The following is a 25,185-nucleotide window of genomic DNA, read 5'->3' as shown; positions in this document are numbered from 1 at the left end:
TGCAGGCAGAATACAATGCACATTTTTTAAAAAAGGCTAAAGGGAGAGAATGAATGGGTGTGAGTAGAAGATCAAGGAAAGAAAGAATAAGGGTGGAGGTGGGGGCACATTGGAGTGGGGACTGAGATGAAGGTTTGGGACCTCAACAGCTGTGCTCCAACTCCTAGGCACAGATGTTCTGCATGGCCAGCCTTTCACTTGTCCCTGGGACCCAGGAAGTGTAAGCTTTGCCTGGTCTCTGGCTCCACTCCTCCCAGCCCCAGCGCCTTATCCACTTCTCTTCCCACTCCTGCTGGGCTGAGGAAGGCCTCCAGCAGTCAGGCCAAGTGCTTATTTTTAGCTCTTTCTTCATACTGCTCCTTCTCTTCACCCGCTCTTTCTCCCCACTTATGAAAGCAGAGCACCACTCAGAACATACCTGTGAAGGAGTAGCCTGCGACTGTAGGTGGCATGCCCTACTAAAGGCTTTACTGTGGGCTCGGATAAGCAGGCCTCTGCAGGGCCTGGCCCAAGACACTGGGGTTGCCTCTGTCCGCACTACTCCTCCAAAGCACCTTACTATGTTTTAGATGGCTGCTTCCGGAGTGGGTTCTGCAGGCCAGAGATGGGATCAGAGTTTTGTCTGAGGCGGCAAAGGCAACAGGACACCTCTTTTTCCTATACCTTGGCTCTGTGACCCCTGGTTCTCATAATGATCCCTCCTAATGGCATAGCTACTGGTAGGAGCCCATGTCTACACACCCAGGATGGGCAGCAGCAAACAGGAAGGCGTATCAAACTTCTGCACTCCGGGGCCAAGAGTGAAATGAGTGGTCAGTAGGGTCCCATTCTGGGCTGGACTGTAACCCTCATTTCCCATCACCCCTTGCAGCCAAGACAAGGCATCAAATTATGATCCTGAACCAGGATCCTGGAAGACATACACCTATCAGCCTAGACCTGCGCAGGAACCACCCACTCAGAGGCCAGGGATGCCCAAGCCTTACCCCTGTGCATCTGCTGGGATTTGAAGAATTGACTTGTAGGATGCTGAAGACTTTGCTGCTGATTCCTGTGTCCTATTTATTATGGCTTGTTTGAAGCTGTGGGTTCTGGAAGGGCCTGTATCCCTTATCTCAATGGCCAAATTCCTAACAAAGGAACTTAAGAGAAATTTGTTTTGATCCATGGTTTAGAGGGGACCATGGTAGCTGGGGTAGCACAGTTTGTGGTGGTGGAAGTTTGTGGTTTAAAGGGGACCATGGTAGGTGAGGTAAGTACCATTTGTGGCAGTGGAAGCTTATAACACAGCCTTATTCATATCTTACCAGATCAGGAAGCAGGGAGTTTGATCTGAAACCAGAAGTAGATATCACCTTCTAAGTCCACCCCTAGCAACTCATTTCTGCTAGTTATGAGCCATGTCCAAAGGTTCCTCAACCCCCAAACAGCTCTACCAGCTACTGACCAAGTATTCAAATATGTTCGCCTATGGGGAACAGCGTACATTCAAATTGTGGCAGTGCTGGTCCTCGTTTGTCTGTTTTCACCACAAGTGTGTCTTCAGCCTTTATCCCCTGGTCCTGAAACTGCTGGTGGACTTTGAGAGTGGTTACTGATGACCAAGAACTGATGCCACTCCAGCTCCGGAAGGAGCAGGGCTCTTGGCCCAAGATCCACCACACTCGGTTCTCCACTGAGGGACAGTCTAGAGCCAGCACACATGGTTTTCCGCCAAGGGACAGTCCAGAGCTAGCAGACATGGTTCTCCGCTGAGGGACAGTCCAGAGCCAGCAGACACGGTTCTCCGCCGAGGGATAGTCCAGAGCCAGCAGACACGGTTCTCCGCCAAGGGACAGTCCAGAGCTAGCATGCTGAGGGACAGTTTAGAGCCCTGGGCACATGCAGTCCCCTCTGTGGGGTTCTTTGCTAGCTTTAGACAAGGAGGCTTGGGCTGGAAGTGTGAGCAAAGACTGCTCAGTGCTGACTCCACACAGGGCTGCACTTAGTCTTTCATGACCCCAGAAGTCTGCCCCAGCTGAGCCTAGCCCTGACCTGGGGAAGGAAAGGGCAGGATGGTGTCAGAGCACAGAAGGAGGAGGCAGGGGAAGGGCAGTCCCTCTAGGACACATGGCCTCTGTGTCTGAATGCCTTTTCTATTCTGCAGGACCTCTTGGCTTCTGAACCCATACAGCCCCTGAATTACAATTCAGTCCTTGAGGTTGGGGCCCTGGCTTTCCCTGTGTTTCATCCCAAACCTTTGTAATTTTTGTTGTTTCTCCTCCCTGTTAATTGTCTTTTTATGGCCCAGTGAAAATATCTCTATGGATTAAGAAGGAAACCTTTTTAACTTGTCATTTGTGTTTTGACTTTATATGTGTCCCTGAGAAGTTTATAATTTGGGGTAGCATATCTGTCAGTTTTTCTCTTTATGCCTTTGATATCATGCTTTGAAAGACTTTCTCAGGCTGGGGGAACGGCTCAGTGGCTCAGTGGCTCAGTGTATGGTTAAATCGTGCAAGGCTCTGGTTCGGTCACCAAGAGGAGTCTGTCTCCTTTCCTCCCTGAAGGCTATGGAGAATTGTGGAAATGCTCTCTGCTCACTCTTGTGTCTGGGATTCTCATCCACCTCCCTTCTTTTTCGTTACAGAAAACAGAGTGGCTCTGTCTGAACTGCCAAACCAAGCGGCTGTTGGAGGGCAGCCTGGGAGAGCCAGCCCCCATGCCTCTGCCCACCTCGCAGCAGCCCCCTGCAGGAGTCCCTCACCGTGCAGCTGGAGCAGCCCCTCCGAAGCAGAAAGGACCACAGGGGCTGGGCCAGCCATCAGGCTCCTCACCTGCCAAGGCCAGCCCTCAGGCCACCAAGGCCAGCCCTCAGGCCGCCAAGGCCAGTCCTCAGGCCAAGCCCCTCAGGGCTTCTGAACCTAGCAAGACCTCTAGCAGTGCCCAGGAAAAGAAGACAGGGATCCCAGTTAAAGCTGAACCTGTGCCGAAGCCACCTCCAGAGACCACTGTGCCTCCTGGGACTCCTAAAGCAAAAAGTGGGGTGAAAAGGACTGAACCTGCCACCTCAGTCATCAAGCCTGTTCCAGAAGCTTCCAAGGGTGGGGAGGCTGAGGTCAGTTCTATTCAATTTCCAGGAATCCTGGCTTTCAGACAGTTTGGGGAAGGCCTTGCCTCCCTGAGGGGCTTAGGTTGTAAGCTTGAGATAAATCTATTTGGGACCGCAGAGACACCCCACCTGAAAGAAGGCCTAAATTAAATTTCAGCAGATTGCTGGGTGTGTTGGCTCACACCTTTAACCCCAGCACTTCAGAGGCAGAGGCAGTCAGATCTCTGTGAGTTCGAGGCTAGCCTTGTCTACGTAGTGAGTTCCAGGACAGCCAGAACCATGTAGATAGACCCCCATCTCAAAAATAAAAATAAATAACAACAACCAAAAAGTTTGACAGGTCTGAAGATTGTGAGATTGAGACATGTCTTGAGTTGGGCATCTTGCTGATTTCCTACTCTTTGATCCAGTAAAGTTTCTCTTTGGAGATCTACTTTGCTGAGGAATCTGTAAGTTATTCAAAGAGCAGCCCTTGGGAAATGGAGGACCCTGCCCGTGGCCCCTGGGATTGATAGAGGGGCTAGGAGTAAACACCTGCTTCTCATCCTACTGCAGGAACCCGGCAGCAAGCCTTACTCTCAGGACCTGTCTCGAAGCCCCCAGAGCCTCAGCGACACAGGCTATTCTTCCGATGGTGTATCCAGCTCCCAGAGTGAGATCACAGGGGTCGTCCAGCAAGATGTGGAGCAACTGGACAGTGCAGGGGTGACGGGGCCACGTCCACCCAGCCCCTCAGAGCTCCACAAAGTGGGAAGTAGCATGCGCCCTTCACTAGAGGCCCAGACGGTGGCTCCCAGTGGGGAGTGGAGCAAGCCACCCCGCAGCAGCGCTGCTGAGGACCAGAAACGGCGTCCCCACTCCCTGTCCATCATGCCTGAGGCCTATGACTCTGATGAAGAGCTGGGGGATATCCTAGAGGAGGAAGATGACGCTCTGGCATGGGGGCACCAGAGGGAACAGCAAGACACGGCCGAGTCTTCGGATGACTTTGGCAGCCAGCTGAGGCATGACTACGTGGAAGACAGTAGCGAGGGAGGCTTGTCTCCTCTTCCACCCCAGCCCCCCACCCGGGCAGAACTGACCGATGAGGAGTTCATGCGGCGGCAGATCCTGGAAATGAGTGCTGAGGAAGACAACCTGGAGGAAGATGACGCTGCTGTCTCTGGGCGCGGCCTGGCCAAGCACAGCACCCAGAAGGGAAGTGCCAGAGCCAGGCCTGAATCTAGCCCAGAATCGGTAGTAGTGCCCAAGAGGCGCCTACCCCATAATGCCACCACGGGCTATGAGGAACTACTTTCTGAGGGAGGCCCAGCAGAGCCCACTGATGCCAGTGGAGCCCTTCAGGGAGGTCTTCGTCGCTTTAAAACCATTGAGCTCAATAGCACAGGTAGCTATGGTCATGAGCTGGACCTGAGTCAAGGTCCTGATCCTAGCCTGGACCGGGAACCTGAGCTAGAGATGGAGAGCTTGACAGGCTCCCCTGAAGACCGCTCTCGCGGGGAGCACTCCTCTACCCTGCCTGCTTCCACACCTAGCTATACATCTGGCACCTCACCCACCTCCCTGTCTTCGCTCGAGGAGGACAGTGACAGCAGCCCCAGCCGCCGACAGAGGTTGGAAGAAGCGAAGCAGCAGCGCAAGGCCCGGCATCGCTCTCACGGGCCCCTGCTGCCCACTATCGAAGACTCCTCGGAGGAGGAGGAGCTTAGAGAGGAGGAGGAGCTGCTGCGCGAGCAGGAGAAGATGCGGGAGGTGGAGCAGCAGCGTATCCGCAGCACAGCCCGCAAGACCCGGCGCGACAAGGAAGAGCTTCGGGCTCAGCGGCGACGCGAACGCTCCAAGACACCACCTAGTAACCTGTCACCCATTGAAGATGCATCTCCCACAGAGGAGCTGAGACAGGCAGCAGAGATGGAGGAGCTACACCGGTCTTCCTGCTCTGAGTACTCCCCCTCCCCTTCCCTTGACTCAGAGACTGAGACCCTGGATGGTGGCCCCACGCGACTCTACAAATCGGGCAGCGAGTACAACCTGCCCGCCTTTATGTCCCTCTACTCACCCACTGAGACACTGTCGGGCAGCTCCACCACGCCCAGTTCTGGACGGCCCCTAAAGAGTGCTGAGGAGGCCTATGAGGATATGATGAGAAAAGCCGAGCTGCTCCAGCGACAGCAGGGTCAGGTGACAGGGGCTCGGGGGCCCCATGGTGGCCCCACTCAGCCCACAGGCCCCCGGGGGCAGGGCTCTTTTGAATATCAAGACACCCAAGACCATGATTATGGCAGGGCTGCCCAGCCTGCTGCGGAAAGCACACCCGCAGGCCTTGGAGCAGCTGTCTACGAAGAGATCCTTCAGACATCGCAGAGCATAGCCCGCATGCGGCAAGCCTCCTCGCGGGATCTGGCTTTCACTGAGGACAAGAAGAAGGAGAAGCAATTTCTGAATGCTGAGAGTGCATACATGGACCCAATGAAGCAAAATGGTGGCCCACTGACCCCTGGAACTAGCCCTACCCAACTCGCTGCTCCTGTGTCATTTTCCACTTCTACCTCCTCAGATAGCAGTGGAGGCCGAGTTATTCCTGATGTCCGAGTCACTCAGCATTTTGCAAAAGAGCCTCAGGATCCTCTCAAGCTCCACAGCTCTCCTGGGTCCTCCAGCTTAGCCTCCAAGGAAGTAGGCATGACCTTCTCCCAGGGCCCCGGGACTCCAGCCACCACGGTCATGGCCCCTTGTCCAGCCAGCTTTCCTCGAGGGTATATGACGCCACCCTCCCCAGCTGGCACAGAGCGTATCCTGTCACCATCTTCCACAGCACACAGCTATGGACAAACCCCAACCACTGCTAACTATGGGTCCCAAACGGAGGAGCTGCCCCAGGCTCCTAGTGGCCCTCCTGCAGGTGGACGGGCCCCCAGAGAGAAGCCTGTGAGTGGAGCTGATGCTGAGGCTGGTGCCCCCCAGTCTTCTCGGGGATATTCTTACTTTACAGGCTCTAGCCCACCTCTCTCTCCATCTACACCCTCAGAGAGCCCCACATTCTCACCTGGCAAGCTGGGCCCAAGGGCCACAGCAGAGTTCTCTACACAGACACCAAGCCTGACACCTTCCTCGGACACTCCACGGAGCCCTGGCACACCCTCCCCCATGGTAGCCCAGGGCACACAGACACCACACCGACCGAGTACTCCTCGCTTGGTGTGGCAGCAGTCTTCCCAGGAGGCTCCCGTCATGGTCATCACGCTAGCGTCAGATGCTTCTAGCCAGACCAGAACAGTACGTGCCTGTGCCTCTACTTCCCCACTGTGCTCACCCACTGACACTCAGCCCACCTCCCACAGCTACAGCCAGACAACACCCCCAAGTGCATCGCAAATGCCCTCAGAACCAGCCGGGCCACCTGGTTTCCCACGAGCACCCAGTGCTGGTGCAGACGGACCTCTGGCACTGTATGGCTGGGGTGCCCTCCCCGCTGAAAACATCTCCTTATGCCGGATCTCCTCTGTCCCTGGAACATCTAGAGTCGAGCCAGGTCCCAGGCCCCCAGGCAGTGCAGTGGTAGATCTTCGCACAGCTGTCAAGCCCACGCCCATTATCCTCACCGACCAGGGTATGGATCTGACCTCTCTTGCGGTGGAAGCAAGGAAGTATGGCCTTGCCCTGGATCCAATTCCAGGACGCCAGTCAACTGCTGTGCAGCCTCTGGTTATCAACCTCAATGCCCAAGAACAGACCCATACCTTCCTGGCCACTGCCACTACTGTGAGCATCACCATGGCCTCATCTGTGCTCATGGCTCAGCAAAAGCAGCCGGTGGTATATGGAGACCCTTTCCAGAGCCGCCTTGACTTTGGCCAGGGTTCAGGTAGCCCTGTATGCCTGGCCCAGGTCAAACAAGTAGAGCAGGCTGTCCAGACAGCCCCATACCGAGGTGGGCCCCGGGGAAGACCCAGGGAGGCCAAGTTTGCCAGGTATAACCTTCCAAACCAGGTAGCACCTCTGGCCAGAAGGGACATTTTGATTACTCAGGTGGGCACTGCCCAGAGTGTTAGCCTCAAGCCAGGACCAGTACCAGAGCCTGGTGGTGAACCCCACCGGGCTACTCCTGCAGAGCTCCGGTCACATGCTCTGCCGGGTGCCCGGAAGCCACACACAGTGGTGGTGCAGATGGGAGAGGGCACAGCGGGCACCGTGACTACACTGCTCCCAGAAGAGCCAGCGGGTGCCCTGGACCTCACCGGGATGAGGCCCGAGAGCCAACTGGCATGCTGTGACATGGTCTACAAGTTTCCCTTTGGCAGTAGCTGCACTGGCACCTTCCATCCTGCTCCCAGTGCACCTGACAAGAGTGTGGCAGATGCTACCCTGCCCAGCCAAAGCAGTGGCCCTTTCTACAGTCCCAGAGACCCTGAGCCCCCTGAGCCCCTCACCTTCCGGGCACAGGGGGTAGTAGGTCCTGGGCCCCATGAAGAACAGAGGCCCTACCCACAGGGCCTGCCTGGAAGGTTATATTCCTCCATGTCTGATACCAATTTGGCTGAAGCTGGCCTCAACTACCATGCCCACAGGATTGGGCAGCTCTTCCAGGGCCCTGGAAGAGAGTCAGCTGTGGACCTCAGCTCACTGAAGCACTCTTACAGCTTAGGTTTTGCAGACGGACGCTACTTAGGGCAGGGCTTACAGTACGGCTCATTCACAGACCTGCGTCACCCCTCAGACCTTTTAGCTCACCCACTTCCCATGCGACGCTATAGCTCAGTTTCAAACATCTATTCAGACCACCGGTATGGCCCACGGGGAGATGCAGTTGGCTTTCAGGAGGCCAGTCTGGCCCAGTACAGTGCCACCACAGCCCGAGAGATCAGCCGTATGTGTGCTGCCCTCAACTCCATGGACCAGTATGGTGGACGGCACGGCAGTGGAGGTACTGCACCTGACCTGGTGCAGTACCAGCCCCAGCATGGGCCGGGGCTCAGTGCCCCACAGGCTCTGGCTCCCCTCAGATCTGGCCTCCTTGGCAACCCCACCTACCCAGAGGGGCAGCCAACCCCTGGGAACCTTGCTCAGTATGGGCCTGCAGCAAGCCAGGGAACCACAGTCAGACAGCTGCTCCCATCCACAGCGACGGTGCGTGCAGCCGATGGCATGATCTACTCAACTATCAATACCCCAATTGCTGCAACCCTGCCCATCACCACCCAGCCTGCCTCAGTACTGAGGCCCATGGTGCGTGGTGGCATGTACAGGCCTTATGTATCTGGTGGAGTCACCGCTGTGCCCCTCACCAGCCTGACCCGTGTGCCCATGATTGCTCCTCGGGTACCTCTTGGACCAGCAGGGCTATACCGATATCCTGCACCAAGTCGATTCCCCGTTGCTTCTAGCATCCCACCTGCTGAAGGGCCTGTTTATCTGGGAAAGCCTGCTGCTGCCAAGACCTCAGGGGCAGGGGGGCCGCCAAGGCCAGAACTACCAGCAGGGGCTGCTCGTGAAGAACCTCTCTCCACAACTGCCCCTGCTGCCATCAAGGAAGCCCCATTAGCCCCTACCCTGGCCCCCGCACCTGGCCAGAAGCCACCAGATGCCGCTGCTGCAGGGGGTGGCAGTGGAGTTCTCAGCCGACCTGGGGCTGAGAAGGAGGAAGCATCTCAGGAGGAACGGCAGCGGAAGCAACAGGAGCAGCTGTTGCAGCTGGAGCGGGAGCGGGTGGAGTTGGAAAAGCTGCGACAGTTGCGGCTGCAGGAGGAGCTGGAGCGAGAGAGAGTAGAACTGCAGCGGCACCGTGAGGAAGAACAGTTGCTGGTGCAGCGAGAGTTGCAGGAGCTGCAGACCATCAAGCAACACGTGCTGCAGCAGCAGCAAGAAGAACGCCAGGCTCAGTTTGCACTGCAGCGGGAGCAGCTGGCACAGCAGCGGCTGCAGCTGGAGCAGATCCAGCAACTGCAGCAGCAGCTGCAGCAGCAGCTAGAGGAACAGAAACAGCGGCAGAAGGCCCCCTTTCCTCCAACCTGTGAGGCACCTAGCCGAGGGCCTCTACCAGCTGCTACTGAGCTGGCCCAGAATGGCCAGTACTGGCCACCATTGACCCACCCAACCTTCATTGCCATGGCAGGCACCGAAGGACCTGGGCAACCTCGTGAGCCAGTGCTGCACCGGGGCCTCCCCAGCTCTGCCTCAGACATGTCACTGCAAACTGAGGAGCAGTGGGAGGCAGGCCGCAGCGGCATCAAGAAACGTCACTCGATGCCACGCCTGAGAGATGCCTGTGAGGCAGAGTCAGGACCCGAACCCTGCACAGTCAGGAGGATTGCAGACAGCAGCGTTCAGACAGATGAGGAGGAGGGTGAGGGCCGCTACATTCTGACCCGGAGGCGCAGGACACGGCGCAGCGCTGACTGTAGTGTGCAGACAGATGACGAGGACAATGCCGAATGGGAGCAGCCTGTGCGTCGCCGCAGGTCTCGTCTTTCCCGCCACTCAGACTCAGGTTCTGACAGTAAGCATGATGCCACTGCCTCATCCGCTGCTGCCACCGCTGCAAGGGCCATGAGCAGCGTAGGCATCCAGACCATTAGTGACTGCTCCGTACAGACGGAGCCTGACCAGCTGCCCAGGGTCTCTCCAGCCATCCACATCACAGCCGCCACGGACCCCAAGGTGGAGATCGTCAGATACATATCAGCCCCAGAAAAGACTGGGCGTGGGGAGAGTCTGGCCTGCCAGACAGAACCAGATGGGCAGGCCCAGGGTGTAGCTGGGCCACAGCTTATAGGACCAACTGCCATCAGCCCCTACCTGCCTGGCATCCAGATAGTCACCCCAGGACCCCTAGGCAGATTTGAGAAGAAGAAGCCGGATCCTCTGGAGATTGGGTACCAGGCCCACTTGCCTCCGGAGCCCCTGTCACAGCTTGTGAGCCGCCAGCCCCCTAAGTCTCCACAAGTGCTCTACTCTCCAGTGTCGCCCCTGTCCCCACACCGGCTCCTGGACACCTCGTTTGCTTCCAGTGAGAGGCTGAACAAGGCTCATGTGAGTCCCCAGAAGCACTTCATGCCCGACAGCACTCTTCGCCAGCAGACCTTGCCTCGCCCCATGAAGACCTTGCAGCGGTCCTTGTCTGACCCTAAGCCCCTCAGCCCCACCGCAGAGGAGTCCGCCAAAGAGAGATTCTCCCTCTACCAGCACCAGGGGGGACTAGGTAGCCAGGTATGGGCACAGGGGCTGGTCCAGGGTGGGGCAGGGGTCTATTTCTAGCCTGAGGGGTCCCAGAGGGAGGGGTTTCTTCTGGGGTGGGAATGGAGTTACGTCTGGCTCCAAAAGCCCAGGGGAAGGAGTTGAGGAGTGAAGCTCCTCAGTGCACATCTGCCAGAGCCCAGAGCCCAACAAGGCTAGCCTGGATAAACACAGACACACCTGGGCCCCCACAGCCATCTCCCCAGACACTACCAGAAACCTCAGCCTCTCCACAGCCCTGTCCCTTCACTGCCGGTACACTGTCCCTCTCTGTCACCTCCTTTCCGTCTTTCTCAGTTCTTGCCCCCCCCCCTCCCGTCTAGGACCTTCCACTCCAAGCCTTATTTGTGGATATTAGGTAGGAAATCTGTAACATGGTTCAGGCTGCACTGTTCCACACTTCCCATCTCTAGATGGGTTTTACTGCCCCTAGCAGGCCCCGGCCTGTGGCCCAGCACTCAAGGCCCATCTGCAGGGCTGCAGGCACGCTCTGTGCTTTATTGTGTTCCCTATTCCTCCTTCCGCAGTAACTCTGCTTCCATCTGTCTGTCCCCCTGATACAGCACAGGCTCCTTGTCTATGGCTTTGGTTTCCCGACCTGTTAGAACTGAGAGCCTGGCCATGGGCTTCAGTTGTGGGAGAGCTTGGAGACGCAGTGCAAGGTTGAGGAAGGCTGGCTTTTCTTGAAGTCTCTGAAGGTTTTGGGAGGTGAAACAGAACAAGATGTGTATTTCAGAGTTCCCAGGATACAGTGTGGGCCAATAGGCCAAAGGAAGAGACCCCAAGGAGAGGAGAGAGGAGCCAGAAGCACTGTGGGGTGTACACAGAGGAAAGCAGGGCACTGGGATAGGTTTATGAGGTGTGTAGTGAAGGGTCCTGGTAGGGTTGGCAAGGCGGGCAGATCAAAGAGGCAGGAAGGTGGTCCTGGCTCCAAGCACACAGGTCCCCATGGGCTAGCCATGTGGGGCCAGGACACTGATGGATACTCAAGGTGTGTGGCCAAAATATGGAAAGATAGATGATGAGGATTTCAAAATGTGTCCCACGAAAGGCTAGATTTGTTTTAACATTTGAGATCACACTGTCATTTCCTTTGTGACACGGTGTGAACAGTGGGAAGTTTTTATGTGGCTGCTTGGCAAGACAAAAAGAAAAAATTTTGGTGTCTGTCTCCAGTGTTTTCAGGGGGTTTGGGTGGCATGTGAAATCCAGAGGAGTGGGGCGTTCTGGAAGTAAAGCGAATCCAGGGTGGAGACTCCATCAGCACAGGTCTTCAGGGAAGGCAGAGCCTCTCCAGCCAGTGGAGAGGTGGAGAGAGCACAGCAGGGCACTGAGCAGGAAGTTGTGCGCTGGAGAGAGGTCTAGCAAGAATAAGAGGTTGCCGGGTAGAGGGAGCAGGGTCTGGACTGGAGCACAGCTTAGGTGGGGCAGAGGTGGTGCAGGACCATTAGAGGGAGGTGGGCGGCAGCTGAGCAGCCTGTTGCTCTGGAGAGGAGTGAAGCAGGAAGCATAGACTTGGAGCCTGTACACAATTGACATGGGTAGCATTGCCCCTCCCTGTGATCCTGTTCTTAAAGGAGCCTGGGGCTCTAGCACCCTCTACTATGTGTCTCCTTCCCTTGACTCCCGCTGCCCTCAGCCACCACAGGGTGCTAGGTCCCAAACTTAGCCAGACCTTTCTTCTCACGTCAGTGACAGGCGAGCGTGCTGGAGATGTGCAGGGCTTCTTACAGCTACTGTGCACAGCACAGGAAGCAATCCAACCCTTACCACCTACCTGCTGCCCAGAGCTTTGGAAAGGACTGCTAAATGATCATAGGCCTTCCCTTCATGGCAAAGAAGCCCAGACCAGAGGGGGGCAGGGTAGACCCTGAGGCTGCTTGGTAAAGCAGTGCATCAGCAATGTGGAGCCCAGCTCCTGCCTCAAAGAACCTTCAGTCCTGGTTCTTCTACCCCATGCCTCAGCAAAGTCACCCACACCTTGGGTCTCAGTGCTACCCACCCTTCCCTCTGTCTCAGGTGTCGGCGCTACCACCCAACGGCCTGGTCCGCAAGGTGAAGCGGACACTGCCCAGCCCCCCTCCAGAGGAAGCTCACCTTCCCCTGGCTGGCCAGGTGCCCTCACAGCTGTATGCAGCCAGTCTGCTGCAGCGAGGGTTGGCGGGGCCCACCACCGTCCCTGCTACCAAGGCCAGCCTGCTCCGGGAGCTGGACCGGGACCTGCGGCTGGTGGAGCATGAGTCCACCAAGCTGCGCAAGAAGCAGGCGGAGTTGGACGAGGAGGAGAAGGAGATTGATGCCAAGCTCAAGTACCTAGAGCTGGGCATCACCCAGCGCAAAGAGTCTTTGGCCAAAGACCGGGGTGGCCGTGACTATCCACCTTTACGTGGCCTTGGTGAGCATCGGGACTACCTGTCTGACAGCGAGCTCAACCAGCTGCGGCTCCAGGGTTGTACCACACCCTCTGGCCAGTATGTGGACTACCCTGCCTCTGCTGCTGTGCCTGCCACCCCCTCTGGCCCCACTGCCTTCCAACAGCCCCGGTTCCCACCTACAGCCCCACAATACCCTGCAGGCGGTAGTGGACCAACTCAGAATGGATTTCCAGCCCACCAGGCACCCACCTACACTGGCCCTAGCACATACCCAGCTCCTACTTTCCCTCCTGGAACCAGTTATCCAGCTGAGTCTGGCCTGCCGAGCCAGCAGGCTTTCCACCCCACAGGCCATTATGCAGCCCCAACTCCCATGCCAACCACACAGAGCACCCTTTATCTAGCCCAAGCTGACAGTCGTGCCCCCCACCAGAAGCCACGTCAGACCTCACTAGCTGACTTGGAGCAGAAGGTACCCACCAATTATGAGGTGATCACCAGCCCTGCTGTAACCATGTCGTCAGCTCCCTCTGAAACCAGCTACAGCGGTCCAGCAGTGAGCAGCAGCTATGAGCAAGGGAAAGCCCCAGAGCTTACCCGGGGCAGTGACCGAAGCAGTGTGAGCCAGAGCCCAGCCCCTACTTATCCCTCCGACTCCCATTACACCAGTCTGGAGCAGAATGTTCCTCGAAACTACGTGATGATCGATGACATCAGTGAGCTGACGAAGGACAGCACCCCCACTGCCACAGATAGCCAGCGGCTGGAGCCTTTGGGGCCAGGTGGAGTCAGTGGACGTCCTGGGAAAGAGCCTGGAGAACCAGCTGCCCTTGAGGGACCCACACTGCCCTGCTGCTATGGCAGAGGTGAGGAGGAATCTGAGGAGGACTCATATGACCCCCGTGGGAAATCGGGTCATCACCGGAGCATGGAGAGCAATGGCCGACCAGCTGGCACCCACTATTACGGTGACAGTGACTATAGACACGGGGCTCGAGCCGAGAAGTATGGTCCAGGGCCCATGGGGCCCAAGCATCCTTCTAAGAGTCTGGCCCCAGCTGCCATCTCCTCAAAGCGTAGCAAGCACCGGAAGCAAGGCATGGAACAGAAGATCTCCAAATTCTCACCTATTGAGGAGGCCAAGGATGTGGAGTCAGACCTGGCCTCCTATCCTACACCCACTGTGAGCAGCAGCCTGACCTCTCGGGGCAGGAAGTTCCAGGATGAAATCACCTATGGGCTCAAGAAGAATGTGTATGAACAGCAGAGGTACTACGGGGTGTCCAGCCGGGACGCCGCAGAGGAGGACGACCGCATGTATGGCGGTAGCAGCCGGTCCCGGGTGGCATCCGCATACAGTGGGGAGAAGCTGTCTAGCCACGATTTCAGTGGCAGAGGCAAAGGGTATGAACGGGAACGGGAGGCTGTGGAGAGACTTCAGAAGGCGGGCCCCAAGCCTTCATCCCTGAGCACGGCCCACAGCCGGGCACGGCCCCCCATGAGGAGCCAGGCCTCTGAAGAGGAGAGCCCTGTCAGCCCCTTAGGGCGGCCCCGCCCTGCAGGGGGCACTCTTCCTCCTGGGGATACCTGCCCACAGTTCTGCTCCAGCCACTCCATGCCTGACGTCCAGGAACATGTCAAGGATGGACCACGGGCCCACGCGTATAAGCGTGAAGAAGGCTACATTCTGGATGATTCCCACTGCGTGGTTTCTGACAGTGAAGGTAATGGCAGCTGGGGGTGATTTCTGCAAATGCTCAGCATCTGGGGGTCTGCCTGGCTGTGGGACCCTGGGCCCCAAGATGTCCCAGCAGGGTCTGTCTTGGCATCTCATCTGTAGTTCCTACTGCAGGTGGCCCTTGCCTGATCTACCTGTGCCCTGGTTCCTGGTTGTTGGAGGGTGGGGACCTAGTGACCTGCTTGTGGCTGTGGTATCCACTCTCTGGTTCCCTTGCATGGCTTCAGCTAGGTCCCCTCTCCGGCTAACCAGGGGCTGATAGTGTTCTGTTTTTGGTCTCTGAAGCGTATCACCTGGGCCAGGAGGAGACAGATTGGTTTGATAAGCCCCGAGATGCCCGCTCCGACCGGTTCAGGCACCATGGGGGTCATGCAGTCTCCTCCTCCCAGAAGCGAGGCCCTGCCAGGCACAGCTACCATGACTATGATGAGCCCCCTGAGGAAGGCCTGTGGCCTCATGATGAGGGCGGTCCAGGCCGCCATGCCTCAGCTAAGGAACACCGGCACCACAGTGACCACGGGAGGCACTCAGGCCGCCATGCTGGTGAGGAGCCAGGACGGCGTGCTGCCAAACCACATGCTCGGGACATGGGTCGCCACGAGACCCGGCCTCACCCTCAGGCCAGCCCTGCTCCTGCCATGCAGAAGAAGGGTCAGCCTGGGTACCCCAGCTCCGCTGACTACTCACAGCCTTCCCGTACTCCGTCAGCGTACCACCATGGTTCCGAGAGCAAGAAGGGCTCCCGGCAGACCCACCCGGGGCCCACTGCAATGCAGCCAAAGGCAGAATCCCAGTCACAGCCACAGATGCAGGCTCGGCAGGCAGCTCTAGGGCCACAACAGACACAGTCACCATCGACCAGGCAGATGCCCCCGGGCACAGCATCACGCCAGTCACAGATGCAGCAGCAGCAGCAGCAGCAACAACAGCAGCCGCAGCAACAGCAAGGTGTGGGGCAGCAAGCTCCGCAGCAGACTCCATCACAGGCTCGGCTGCAGCAACAGAGCCAGCCAACCACCCGGGGCTCAGCCCCTGCTGCCAGTCAGCCAGCAGGGAAACCTCAACCAGGCCCTACCACAGCCCCAGGGCCCCAGCCAGCAGGACTGGTGAGTTAGCTCCTGTGCCTGGGTCCCCGACTCCCCTAGGGCAGATGCTTCATTTAAAGTTTGGATGTCCCTGTGGTTTCAGAGCAGGGTGGGATGAGCAGGATCTCAACTACAGGTTTTGTGTTGCAGCCACGTGCGGAACAGGCAAGCAGCTCCAAAGCGGCAGCCAAAGTGCCCCAACAGGGGAGAGCTCCTCAGGCCCAGCCAGCTCCAGGACCTGGGCCCACAGGTGAGCTATGCCCAGAACACTCAGACTGACTTTTCCCTGTCCACCGGTACCTTACCTCCCCACCCAGTGCATGTTCTCACTCGTCCCCATTAAGTATCCAGTAGGCTGCAGACCTCGTACCAGAAAATGAGCCTGGACCAGAGAGAACTCCATCCTTGAAGGCACTGGTGAGCAAGGACCAGAGCCATGAATGAATATATATATATATATATATATATATATATATATATATATATATATATAATTTGAGACAGGGTCTTACAGTGTACCTTTGGTTGACCTGGAACTCACTGTGCAGACCAGGTTGGCCTCGAACTCACAGAGATCCGCCTGCCTCTGCCTCCTAAGTGCTGGGATTAAAGTAGTGTGCCACCACTGCCCAGCTGAGCCATGGCTTCTTATTCCCTCCTTCCTTGCCTTTCCTTCCTTTACTCTGCCCGTCATCTTTCTCCTCCCTTTCCCCTTCAGTTCTCTCTGTTTCCCTCGTCATCCTCAGTTTATTCCTCTAGTCCACCTTTTTCCACCTCTCAGGTTCCCTATGTCCAGATTCCCTCTCCCGCTCAGACCTCAGACAACAATCCACAGTGTTGTCCATGACGATGCTCTTTCCCATAGGGGTGAAACCTGGATCCAGGCCTGGAGGGACCCCAGGAGCGCCCGCTGGTCAGACAGGGGCAGAAGGGGAAAGTGTATTCTCCAAGATCCTCCCTGGTGGGGCAGCAGAGCAAGCTGGGAAGCTGACAGAAGGTATGGGCTGCCTGGGGCCGGGTCCTCACGAGGTGGGGGCCTCTCTGGAGACGTGCGGGTCATGGAATGATTCTAGGTCCAGTCACCAGACACAGCCCACCTGCTGGTACCCAGTGATTTTTAGGTAGTCCTTGTGCCTTGGGCCTTACCGCAGCCAATGCCCCTATCTAGGAGTCTGCCCCATTTCCTGACATCTGCTTTCTGTGTCACAGCTGTCTCTGCTTTTGGCAAAAAATTTTCCTCGTTCTGGTGATTGTGTCCAGAAGGGTGAGTACCTGCACCTGTCATTTGCTGGGAAGGGCCTGAGTTACTGGTGTTTGGGGGCCTCTGAAATCCCAAAGCGGGAGTCCTCTGGGAAGAGTGAAGTCTTTAGTGATGGCATGGTGAGAGCTGTAGTGTGCCCTCCTGGGAGTGGGTGAAAGAGAAAGAACAAGGACACCTCAGAGCCTCAGACGTGGGGCCAACTCAGTAGAGGTCTTCAGCAAATGGACATCAGGGCAAATGTCCATTCGCCATCCTAGTCCTCCGGCCACGCTGCCAACATGATGGGGCATCTGGGGCTGTAGGAAGCAGGCAATGCAGTAAAACTCACAGCCTTCCTTTGCATTGCTCCTCAGGCTCCTGAAGATCTGAAGAAAGATGACATCATTGCTGTGGAAAAATCTCTGGAGTCAAAGGCCTGGGCGCAGCTCTGGACTCTGCGTATAACAGTGAGTGTCAGGGCCCGGTTATGGTACCTGAAAAGTGAGTGCAGGGCCCCATTCCTGAAAGTATGAACTAAAAAGCAACTGGTATGCTTCTTCAAGCTGGGCTGGGTATAGCAACCCCCTCAGGGACAGTGTGCTACCTGGCACGGTGCTGAATCAGCTGTCCTTGAGGAAGGGCCCAGTGAAGCCAGTTAGACCCCTACAACTTCGGGTCTGAGTTAAAAGTCATCCTGGAGGACAGGATAGACTATGGCTCTCACTGGAGACATTGATGCTGGGTGCTGGTGTCTCCAAACTCTAAATAACTTAGCAGCTTTGGTCATGAAATCAAGACACTCTTAGATTCACAGGGTGCGTGTGTGACTCACAAGAGAAAGAGGGGGCTAGGGAAAGAGGCAGGTAGAAAAGGAACACGGAGGGAAAGCGCTCACTGGTCAGCCAGTCTCAGCCCCATTCTAGGTCAAGTCAGCGAGAGAACGAGAGAACAGAGAACGGGAAGGCTCAGGGTCCGAGCCCTCTCCACCTAGACTGTAGTGGTCAAGTACGATGGGATGCTCCTCTTGGAGCCTGCCCTGGTCCTGGCCTTGGCCCTGCCTCTGTGGACAGAAGAGGAAAAGCCTCACCCAGAATGGGGGAGAATAGCCTGCCTGTTTTGCCGCTACTCCTTGCTCAGTCAGGAATCACCTATCATGCCTTCTGCAGGAGGCCTCGCATCTCCTGCTCCTTTTCCACTCTAGAGTTAAGACTGTGGAGGTTTGTGGGTAGCCATGGTGGGGCCCACAGCCAGTAAGCAAGTCATTTTAAGGGAGCCTTGGATAGTAAGCGCTTGTGATAGCGAAGAAATCCCAAGGACTGCCATCTTTTCAGGAGTCTCAAGGCACTGAAAAGGTCCAATCTCTTATTTATTTATTCAACAAATGCTTGTCGAGCCCCAAGTATGTGCCAAACCCTATTTTAGACATTGGAAACATAGGAATCAAAGCCAAGTTTCTGTCCTTTCAAGTCAGCGGTCCATTAATGGAAACAAAGAATAAGTACATTTCAAAATAAAAATTTAGCCATGTATGGTAGCATATATACACCTTTGGTCCAGCACTTGGAGGCAGAAGCAAACAGTCTCTGAATTTGAGGCTAGCCTGGTCCACAGAGCAAACTTCAGACCAGCCAAGGCTACATAGTGAAATCTGACAAAAAAATAATAAGTAAGTAAATAAAATAAATAAAAGTCAACTTGAAAGGGACTTCGGCAGGTGGCAAGCATTGCAAAGCGGGGTTTCTGGAGCGGTAAGAGCTGCCCTAAAGAAAGCAGTCAGGGCCGAAGGCTTGCGGAGGCGCAGTGCCAGCAAAGGTTCTGGTACTGAGTGGAGCTCCAGGCTTCAGGGACAGGCAAAGATAAGCACTACTAAACCATAGCAGAGGGGCACAGTGGCTGGAGCCTTTGGATGGGTATGGTAGACCAATGTAAGGAGCTTGGGGTTTCTGCTGGTGACAGCAACCGCCGTGCTGCCTGCATCCACCCTGGCTTTGCTCTAGGGTGGTGCACACCCTGCCACTTTCTCTCTCAGCTCAACGTTTTCTTGGCATTCCCTGGAACAAATATAAACTCTCAAGTGCTATTCAGGGCACAGGGAGGGACAGCCCATGGCGCAGGGCAGGGCCAGCCTAGATTTGGGACCTGAGAACTGTTAGAAGGAAAGGTGGCATGGGTGTACTTTGCTCCATGCCCAGCCACAGCGTAGGCAGGCCATTGAGACCACAGCTTCCTAGTTAAGATCTCCCTCTGGGTCCAGCACTGGGCCAACAATTGGGTTAAGTGGTCAGAGCTGCTGTATCCATCTCCTGGTGTTTTTATGCCAATTTCAGAGATGAGCTAGAGATGCTTGCCCTGTGAAACAAAACCTCATCTCTCCCACTCTTCCTGTTTGTTTTTGTGTTTTGTGTTTTTTTTTTTTTTTTTTTTTTTGGTTTTGGTTTTTCGAGACAGGGTTTCTCTGTGGCTTTGGAGCCTGTCCTCGAACTAGCTCTTGTAGACCAGGCTGGTCTCGAACTCACAGAGATCCACCTGCCTCTGCCTCCCAAGTGCTGGGATTAAAGGCGTGTGCCACCACCGCCCGGCTTGTTTTTGTGTTTTTGAGACAGGATTTCATTTGTAGGACCGACTGGTCTGTAACTCAATATGTGTAGATCAAGCTGGTCATGAGCTTTTCCTGCTTGTGATTTTCCTGCCTGTGTTGCTTAAAGCTAGGATTATGGATGTGTACTATCTATCATACCTGGCTTCCTACACTTTCTTTGTTTTGTTTGTTTTTGGTTTTTCGAGACAGGGTTTCTCTGTAGCTTTGAAGCCTGTCCTAGAACTTGCTCTGTAGCCCAGGCTGGCCTCGGACTCACAGAGATCCGCCTGCCTCTGCCTCCTGAGTGCTGGGATTAAAGGCGTGCGCCACCACTACTCAGAGCTTCCTTTACTCTTAAGCAAAACAAAAAGGAACTCTTCTTACAAAATAAATGCCGAGGGTCATCAAGAGGACCCAGTGGGTCAAGATGCTTGTGCCAAAGCCTGTCAACCTGCATTTGGATACCACACGGTAGAAGGTAGAAGAGATCCACCTCCTGCAAGATCTTCTCTAACCTCCATATGCATGTGTGTGCACACACACATTTAAAAAAAGAAAAAAGAAATATCAAGTAGTAGCACGTGCCTGTGAGCCCCGGTACCCCCTAGGCTGAGGTTGGAGGGTCACTCTAGTGCCATTTTGGGCAATATAGTGAGATCCTGTTGTCTCAAACAGGAGAGAGAGAAGGGAGGTCTTGTCCTGGAGATCTGATTCTTCCTTATTCGAATCCTTCTTTCCATGACCTTTAACTTGCACAAACACTAACTTTTACTTGCCTCGATGGATAGAATCGTCTAGGTGAAGAAGACCCTGGCCATCACACATGCAATGTCTGAGAGCAATATGAGGAGGGCGGGAAACTGCCCAGGGTTCTTGGGGAAAAAAATCTTTCTTCCCTCCCTCTCTCCTCTTTTCAAAGCATCTACAATCTGGCAAACCCTTGGCCCAAAGATTCACACCATGTGGCCACAGCAGGCAGGCCCCATCAGAGCGCAGGACGTTTCCTAACAGCAGCTACCTAGGTGAAGCATCTGCTGGACCAGTGGGACCATTGGCTTGGGGGACCTTTTCATTGTCCTTCCCAGAGACCCTGCCTTCCTCAGGTCAGCCGTCCTTGGGAGAGAGGAGCCTACACCAGAACACTGTTGCTGCTTGGCTGTCTGCTGCTCTTCCCACAGCCTCCTGCGGCCTGGCCAGCCAGGCTTCAAATGCGTTATACACAGAGTTTGGGTGCACACTGCCCTTCCTCTAAGATGCCAGAAGTTTTTCCACAGCCTTGGAGAGGGGCTTTGAGGGCTGGGGGCCCTAGGCTCCGTTTCCTTCACATTCCAGCTGGCCCGGACCCCTCTGTGGCCATAAGGCCTTGCCCCCTCCACCCTGCCCACCCGGGTGACATTGGAGCAGACCTCCACATGGTCAGCATGGGTTTGGGAGAACTTTATAAACATTAGGACCTAACACTGTCTCATCGCTGACGTAAGAGGCCATAGCACCGAAAAGCAGCGTGGGCACCGGCTGAGGCATCTCCCAGCCTGTGGATGGCAGCATACCAGGCATGCCTGCCATCATCCTAAAGCCATCCCCCCAGCCATTGTGAGCACCCAGCAGCACCGCCATTGTCTCGACCAGCCGGCTCCTCGTCTGTACACCTGGGGATTTCTTTTGATTTCAAGAACAGCCTTAATCATTCCAGTTTGATTTACATGTATACCTCATGAACATTTTTTTGTTTTGTTTTGTTTTCTCTTCCCTTCTTTTCTTTGCTTTTAGCCCTTTGTCTGTCTCCTCCACCACCTTGTGACTGATGGTTTGGTTTCCTCTCTGCTCTCTGCCCCTGATCAGCACAGGGAGAAATGTTGATTTAGAAGCAATAGCGGGCAGCAGGCCACCAAGAGCACAAACCCAAGGCGAGGTCTAGGGAGGCCCCTCAGCCCGCCTGTTTACTGTGCAATTCCAGACCTTCTTAAGCCATCAGCAGTGGGTGTGCTCAGACCAGAGGAGCCAGGACTTACGCACCGGCCAAGGGAAAGGCTCGGAGCCCTGTGGGTGAGGGGAGTGTGATTCTGTCCATTCACCTGGTGGACTGGGCTGCATGCCTCCTCAAAGCCCTTCCCTTGGAGGCCTCCCTTCATCTCGGGCACAGCCACAAGTCTCATCTCTAATGTTCTATGCAATGAAATATAAACCCTCAAAGACAACTGTTAATATTTAATAAATTCCATGTTACATATAAGGAGTTAATTGCAAACATGCAGTTGAGAAACTGGATAGATCTGCTCATATCACTACCCCAACCAATCCTTGTTCCTACTTTCTGTGTAGTGTGAGTGAGTATGTGTGAGACAGAGAAAGTGAGAGCATGCGTGTGTGCACGTGCGCGTGTATGTGTATGTGTAAATTCTAAGTATGTGGCATGTTTGACCTGTGGCAGGACTCACTGCTGCCGGGTGGGTCAGTGCCTGTCTCGCAGTGGAGCATGCACAGCTCGCAGCCTCTTTGCACGATTTCATTCATTTTAAATGCTCGACCCTCTTGCCTGGAGTTCTTTTTGCCTCCAACCCTCTCCTTTAGGAGCATTTCTCCCTGCCTTCTGCACAAGCTAGTAAAGACCTGCCAGAAATACCTGAGTATGCCAAGTCATGGAGCAGGCAGTGAGGCCCCCCTACACCTTGCTGTTTTTATCTGTCCGCGATAGCAGATAAAAAAGAAACCTGAGAACAGTGATCGGAGCCTGCAGAGGATGCATGCGTACGGACGTTCTGTGGGTTTGCTGTAGGATTTCTGCTTGTTTATCATTTTTCCCTCCTGCCCCAGGCCTGAGCCTAAAGAATATGGTCACTGCTTTGCAGTGGGGCACTGCCCAAGGGCAAGGCTGGGCCACATCTGTGGAGAGGCAGAAGTCGAGAGCAGAGCCTGGGCGTGTGCCCTAGGATCCCTAGATCTTTACTAACCCTGCTCTTTGCCTCCCTTTCGTGATGAGGAGTCTCAAAGGACCGTGACCCAGGAGATCTGGACTGGAGCCAGGGTCATAGGGTTCCCAGGAAGAGCTGGCTGTGGGCTCTTTGACTGAAAATATCCAGAGTAACTACTCACATAACAGCTTCCAGCTGAGCTCAGAACGTTTCTCAGAAGCAAAACTTACTGAAGGGCACATGTGGTCTTCTCCACATCTGTCTCCAGGACTTGCCTGCCCTCTCCTCTGAGGCATAAGTATTCCACTGTTATCAGCATCTCTGATCCACAAGTAAGGTAGACCTCCTGCCTGACCCACTGAGGTTCGACCTTCCTCCAGAGTGCTCTGGTTTGTACCATGCATTTCTCAGGGGTCCACATTTCTCATGATTTTTTTTTAACAAGGCCTACAAATTCTTTAGACTGAAATCCTGTCCCACCTGTGGCAGCTGTGCATGGGACAGTCGAAGCTGTGTCCAACTTAAGACCCTGAGTTCCGGGGATTTGGCTTTCTTCATGCTATCGGACATCTCAGAGATCAGACCTAGGCTGTACGAGGCCATCTGAGCAAGGGCTGAAGGCCATCATTGAGGCCCAGGTCTGTATGGGATGTGTCCATTGTTTAGATACTTGGGATCGTGGCAGTAACCCTTTCCACTCATAGTCAAGGGACTGAACTTGGAGCTGAGAGCAGGCAGGATGTCCGCAGGTCAACCTCTGGCAGGCCCACTAAGCTCTAAATATTAACTTTTCAGCAAATTTCTTTTCTGGCCAGACTCTGAGTTTGACATTTCTGATATCTGCCACTACATCCCTGGCTGTCCCCACAGGACAGAAACTTGCCCCATTGTGAAGATGGCTGCCATAGTCTTCTAGGTCAATATCCTGGTCCTTCTGCTGACTGGGGCTATGACACCCTGAGGCTTGGGGACCAGCGTTAGCTGCTGTAGGACACAGAACACATTGGGTGCATCTCCAAATGGGTAAGAAGTCTCTGGGTAGAGTCCAGACCTTCTCCATTTCCCACTCTCAGTGTCATAAGCAAGGGAACCCTCTTCTGCCTACCCAAGGCCTCAACACACTCCCTTCATAGTGATAGCCCTCCTACTGTTACCTTCCTATTCCGTGGGTAGGACAAATGGTCTCAGGGTCCACAATGAGAGACCAGCAAGGGCAGCAATTCTGGCCTGTATTCTGGAGCCTTTGGGGAGTTTTTCAGGCAGGTCCTTTGCCTTGATGGTACAGTCCTGCCCTATTAGCCCTTCTCCACCCATGCTGTAAATATTTGTCATCATGGACTCCAACAGGGTCAGAGGGACAGATCTAATAAACTGAAACTCCTTGGAGATGCCATCTCTGTCTCCCTGGGTGCCAGCACCTTGCTACCATATGCACCAGGTGGCACCGGAGAGCCATAGAAGTCGTGAGATACTGTGTGTGTAAGCACGTGTACATGAATGTATGTGTGTGTGCGTGTGTGTGTGTGCGCGTGTGTGCATGAGACTCATTCAATCTCTGGGGTCAAATCAGCTCCTCTCCAAGTGTGGAACCCTGGAGAGTAGTGGCCATCTACATTTTCCCTGTAGCTTCCATGTCTTGTTTTTGCTTTTCCTTCCCTCTCCTTCCTTCTCTCCTTCTTTATTTGAGGGGGAGGAGTGCTGTACAAAGTCAAACCAACAAGTTTACAGCTGTAAGTGCAATGACCCGAGTCCTCCACATGACCTTGTGAATTGTGTGCCGTCCTCCTGTGCTCTGTGAGAACTCGTGGTACTTCAGTGTCCCTCCCCTGTATTGTGACAAGGTATTTCTGTGGTATCAAAATAAAAGGACTTGATATAAACAACCTCCAGACTGTCTTTGGGATGATTTCTAAACTTAGCCAAACAAGCAAATACCCAAATTTGTAAGATATTCTCCACGGTTAAAGAAAAAAGTGGAAAAGAGCACGATTTCAGAAGTGTTGATACAAGTGGGACTGAGAACACACCAAGCCATTTAAAAATGACCCTACCCAAAGGTGCAAAGGTCAGTTCAAAGCCAATGCCATCCCAAGGGGCATTTTCAGGATCCTGAGTCTTAGGAGCTAGATATGCAAGTGCTGCCCCCTGGTGCTCCCAAGCAAACTTTACATCTGCCTGCCTTTTCCAACCTCAGAATTTTTTTCATGGCTGAGAGACCTTAGTTCCACATAGTCAGTCAATAATAGTTCAAGCTGAGTGTAGTGGCCCACACCTTTAATCCCAGCATTTGGGAAGCAGAGGCAAGTGGATCTCTCTGAGTTCGAAGCCAGAACTGTATAGAGAAACTAAGAATCACTAGAGAATAAGAAACAGATAAAAAAGAATACCAATTTTGCTTTGGGTAAGAAGGAAAGCCCTCATTCAAGGGGACCCAGAGGTGATTTAAAAGACCAGACCGGTCCGAGCTGTGTGGAGGAGGGGCGATACCTACAGTTGCCGAACCCTCCGTTGTCACCTAAGTCAGCCTAGTCCTGTGTCTCGAGCAGGAGACTGCCTGCCTGGGCTCGCTGCTCTCACGTGTAGCCTGACCCCACCAGGACCTTTTGTGCTAGGCTGAGACCCAGCATGCTCACCATTCGCAGCAATGAGTTACTGAGAAGGGCGGGTTAAGGCTGTGGAAACAGATAACTTTCTGGGAAGTCTGGTCATCGATAAGCCGAGACAGCACTCTCTCATGAGAGTTCAGCATTGCCCTTCTCTGCCAGTGCCCCAGGGCTTCGCCCGGGAACCTGCTTTATTTTCCTGGTAACCGTCTGGACTACAGTAGATGGGGCGAGAACTCATAATCAGCCCCAGAGCTAAAGGAAGTCCGTGCGGGTACTCCGCCCGCAACGCTACAGGTTCCACGGACCCGCTAGTCTTAGTGTTCGGTT

The 25,185-nt window shown here is 54.8% G+C and overlaps 1 protein-coding gene across 2 annotated transcripts in view; it reads left to right on the top strand.

Annotated features, from left to right (window-relative positions):
• The window catches only part of Bsn (bassoon presynaptic cytomatrix protein), an 89,187-nt gene extending 65,051 nt beyond the window's left edge, over window positions 1-24,136 (top strand). For both annotated transcript variants that reach the window (XM_057766456.1, XM_057766455.1), the window contains 9 exons: window positions 2,630-3,097; window positions 3,647-10,297; window positions 12,344-14,423; window positions 14,723-15,543; window positions 15,673-15,772; window positions 16,388-16,519; window positions 16,732-16,786; window positions 17,137-17,229; window positions 20,260-24,136. In XM_057766456.1, coding sequence (XP_057622439.1) covers window positions 2,630-3,097; window positions 3,647-10,297; window positions 12,344-14,423; window positions 14,723-15,543; window positions 15,673-15,772; window positions 16,388-16,519; window positions 16,732-16,772 — 10,293 coding nt within the window. In that variant the 3' untranslated portion in view covers window positions 16,773-16,786; window positions 17,137-17,229; window positions 20,260-24,136. The remainder of the gene's footprint in view (window positions 1-2,629; window positions 3,098-3,646; window positions 10,298-12,343; window positions 14,424-14,722; window positions 15,544-15,672; window positions 15,773-16,387; window positions 16,520-16,731; window positions 16,787-17,136; window positions 17,230-20,259) is intronic.
• The last annotated feature ends 1,049 nt before the right edge of the window (window positions 24,137-25,185 follow it).

The sequence above is a fragment of the Chionomys nivalis genome, chromosome 4, assembly GCF_950005125.1.
Source record: "Chionomys nivalis chromosome 4, mChiNiv1.1, whole genome shotgun sequence".
Lineage (NCBI taxonomy): Eukaryota > Metazoa > Chordata > Mammalia > Rodentia > Cricetidae > Chionomys > Chionomys nivalis.
This window is presented reverse-complemented; position numbering and strand designations above follow the sequence as displayed.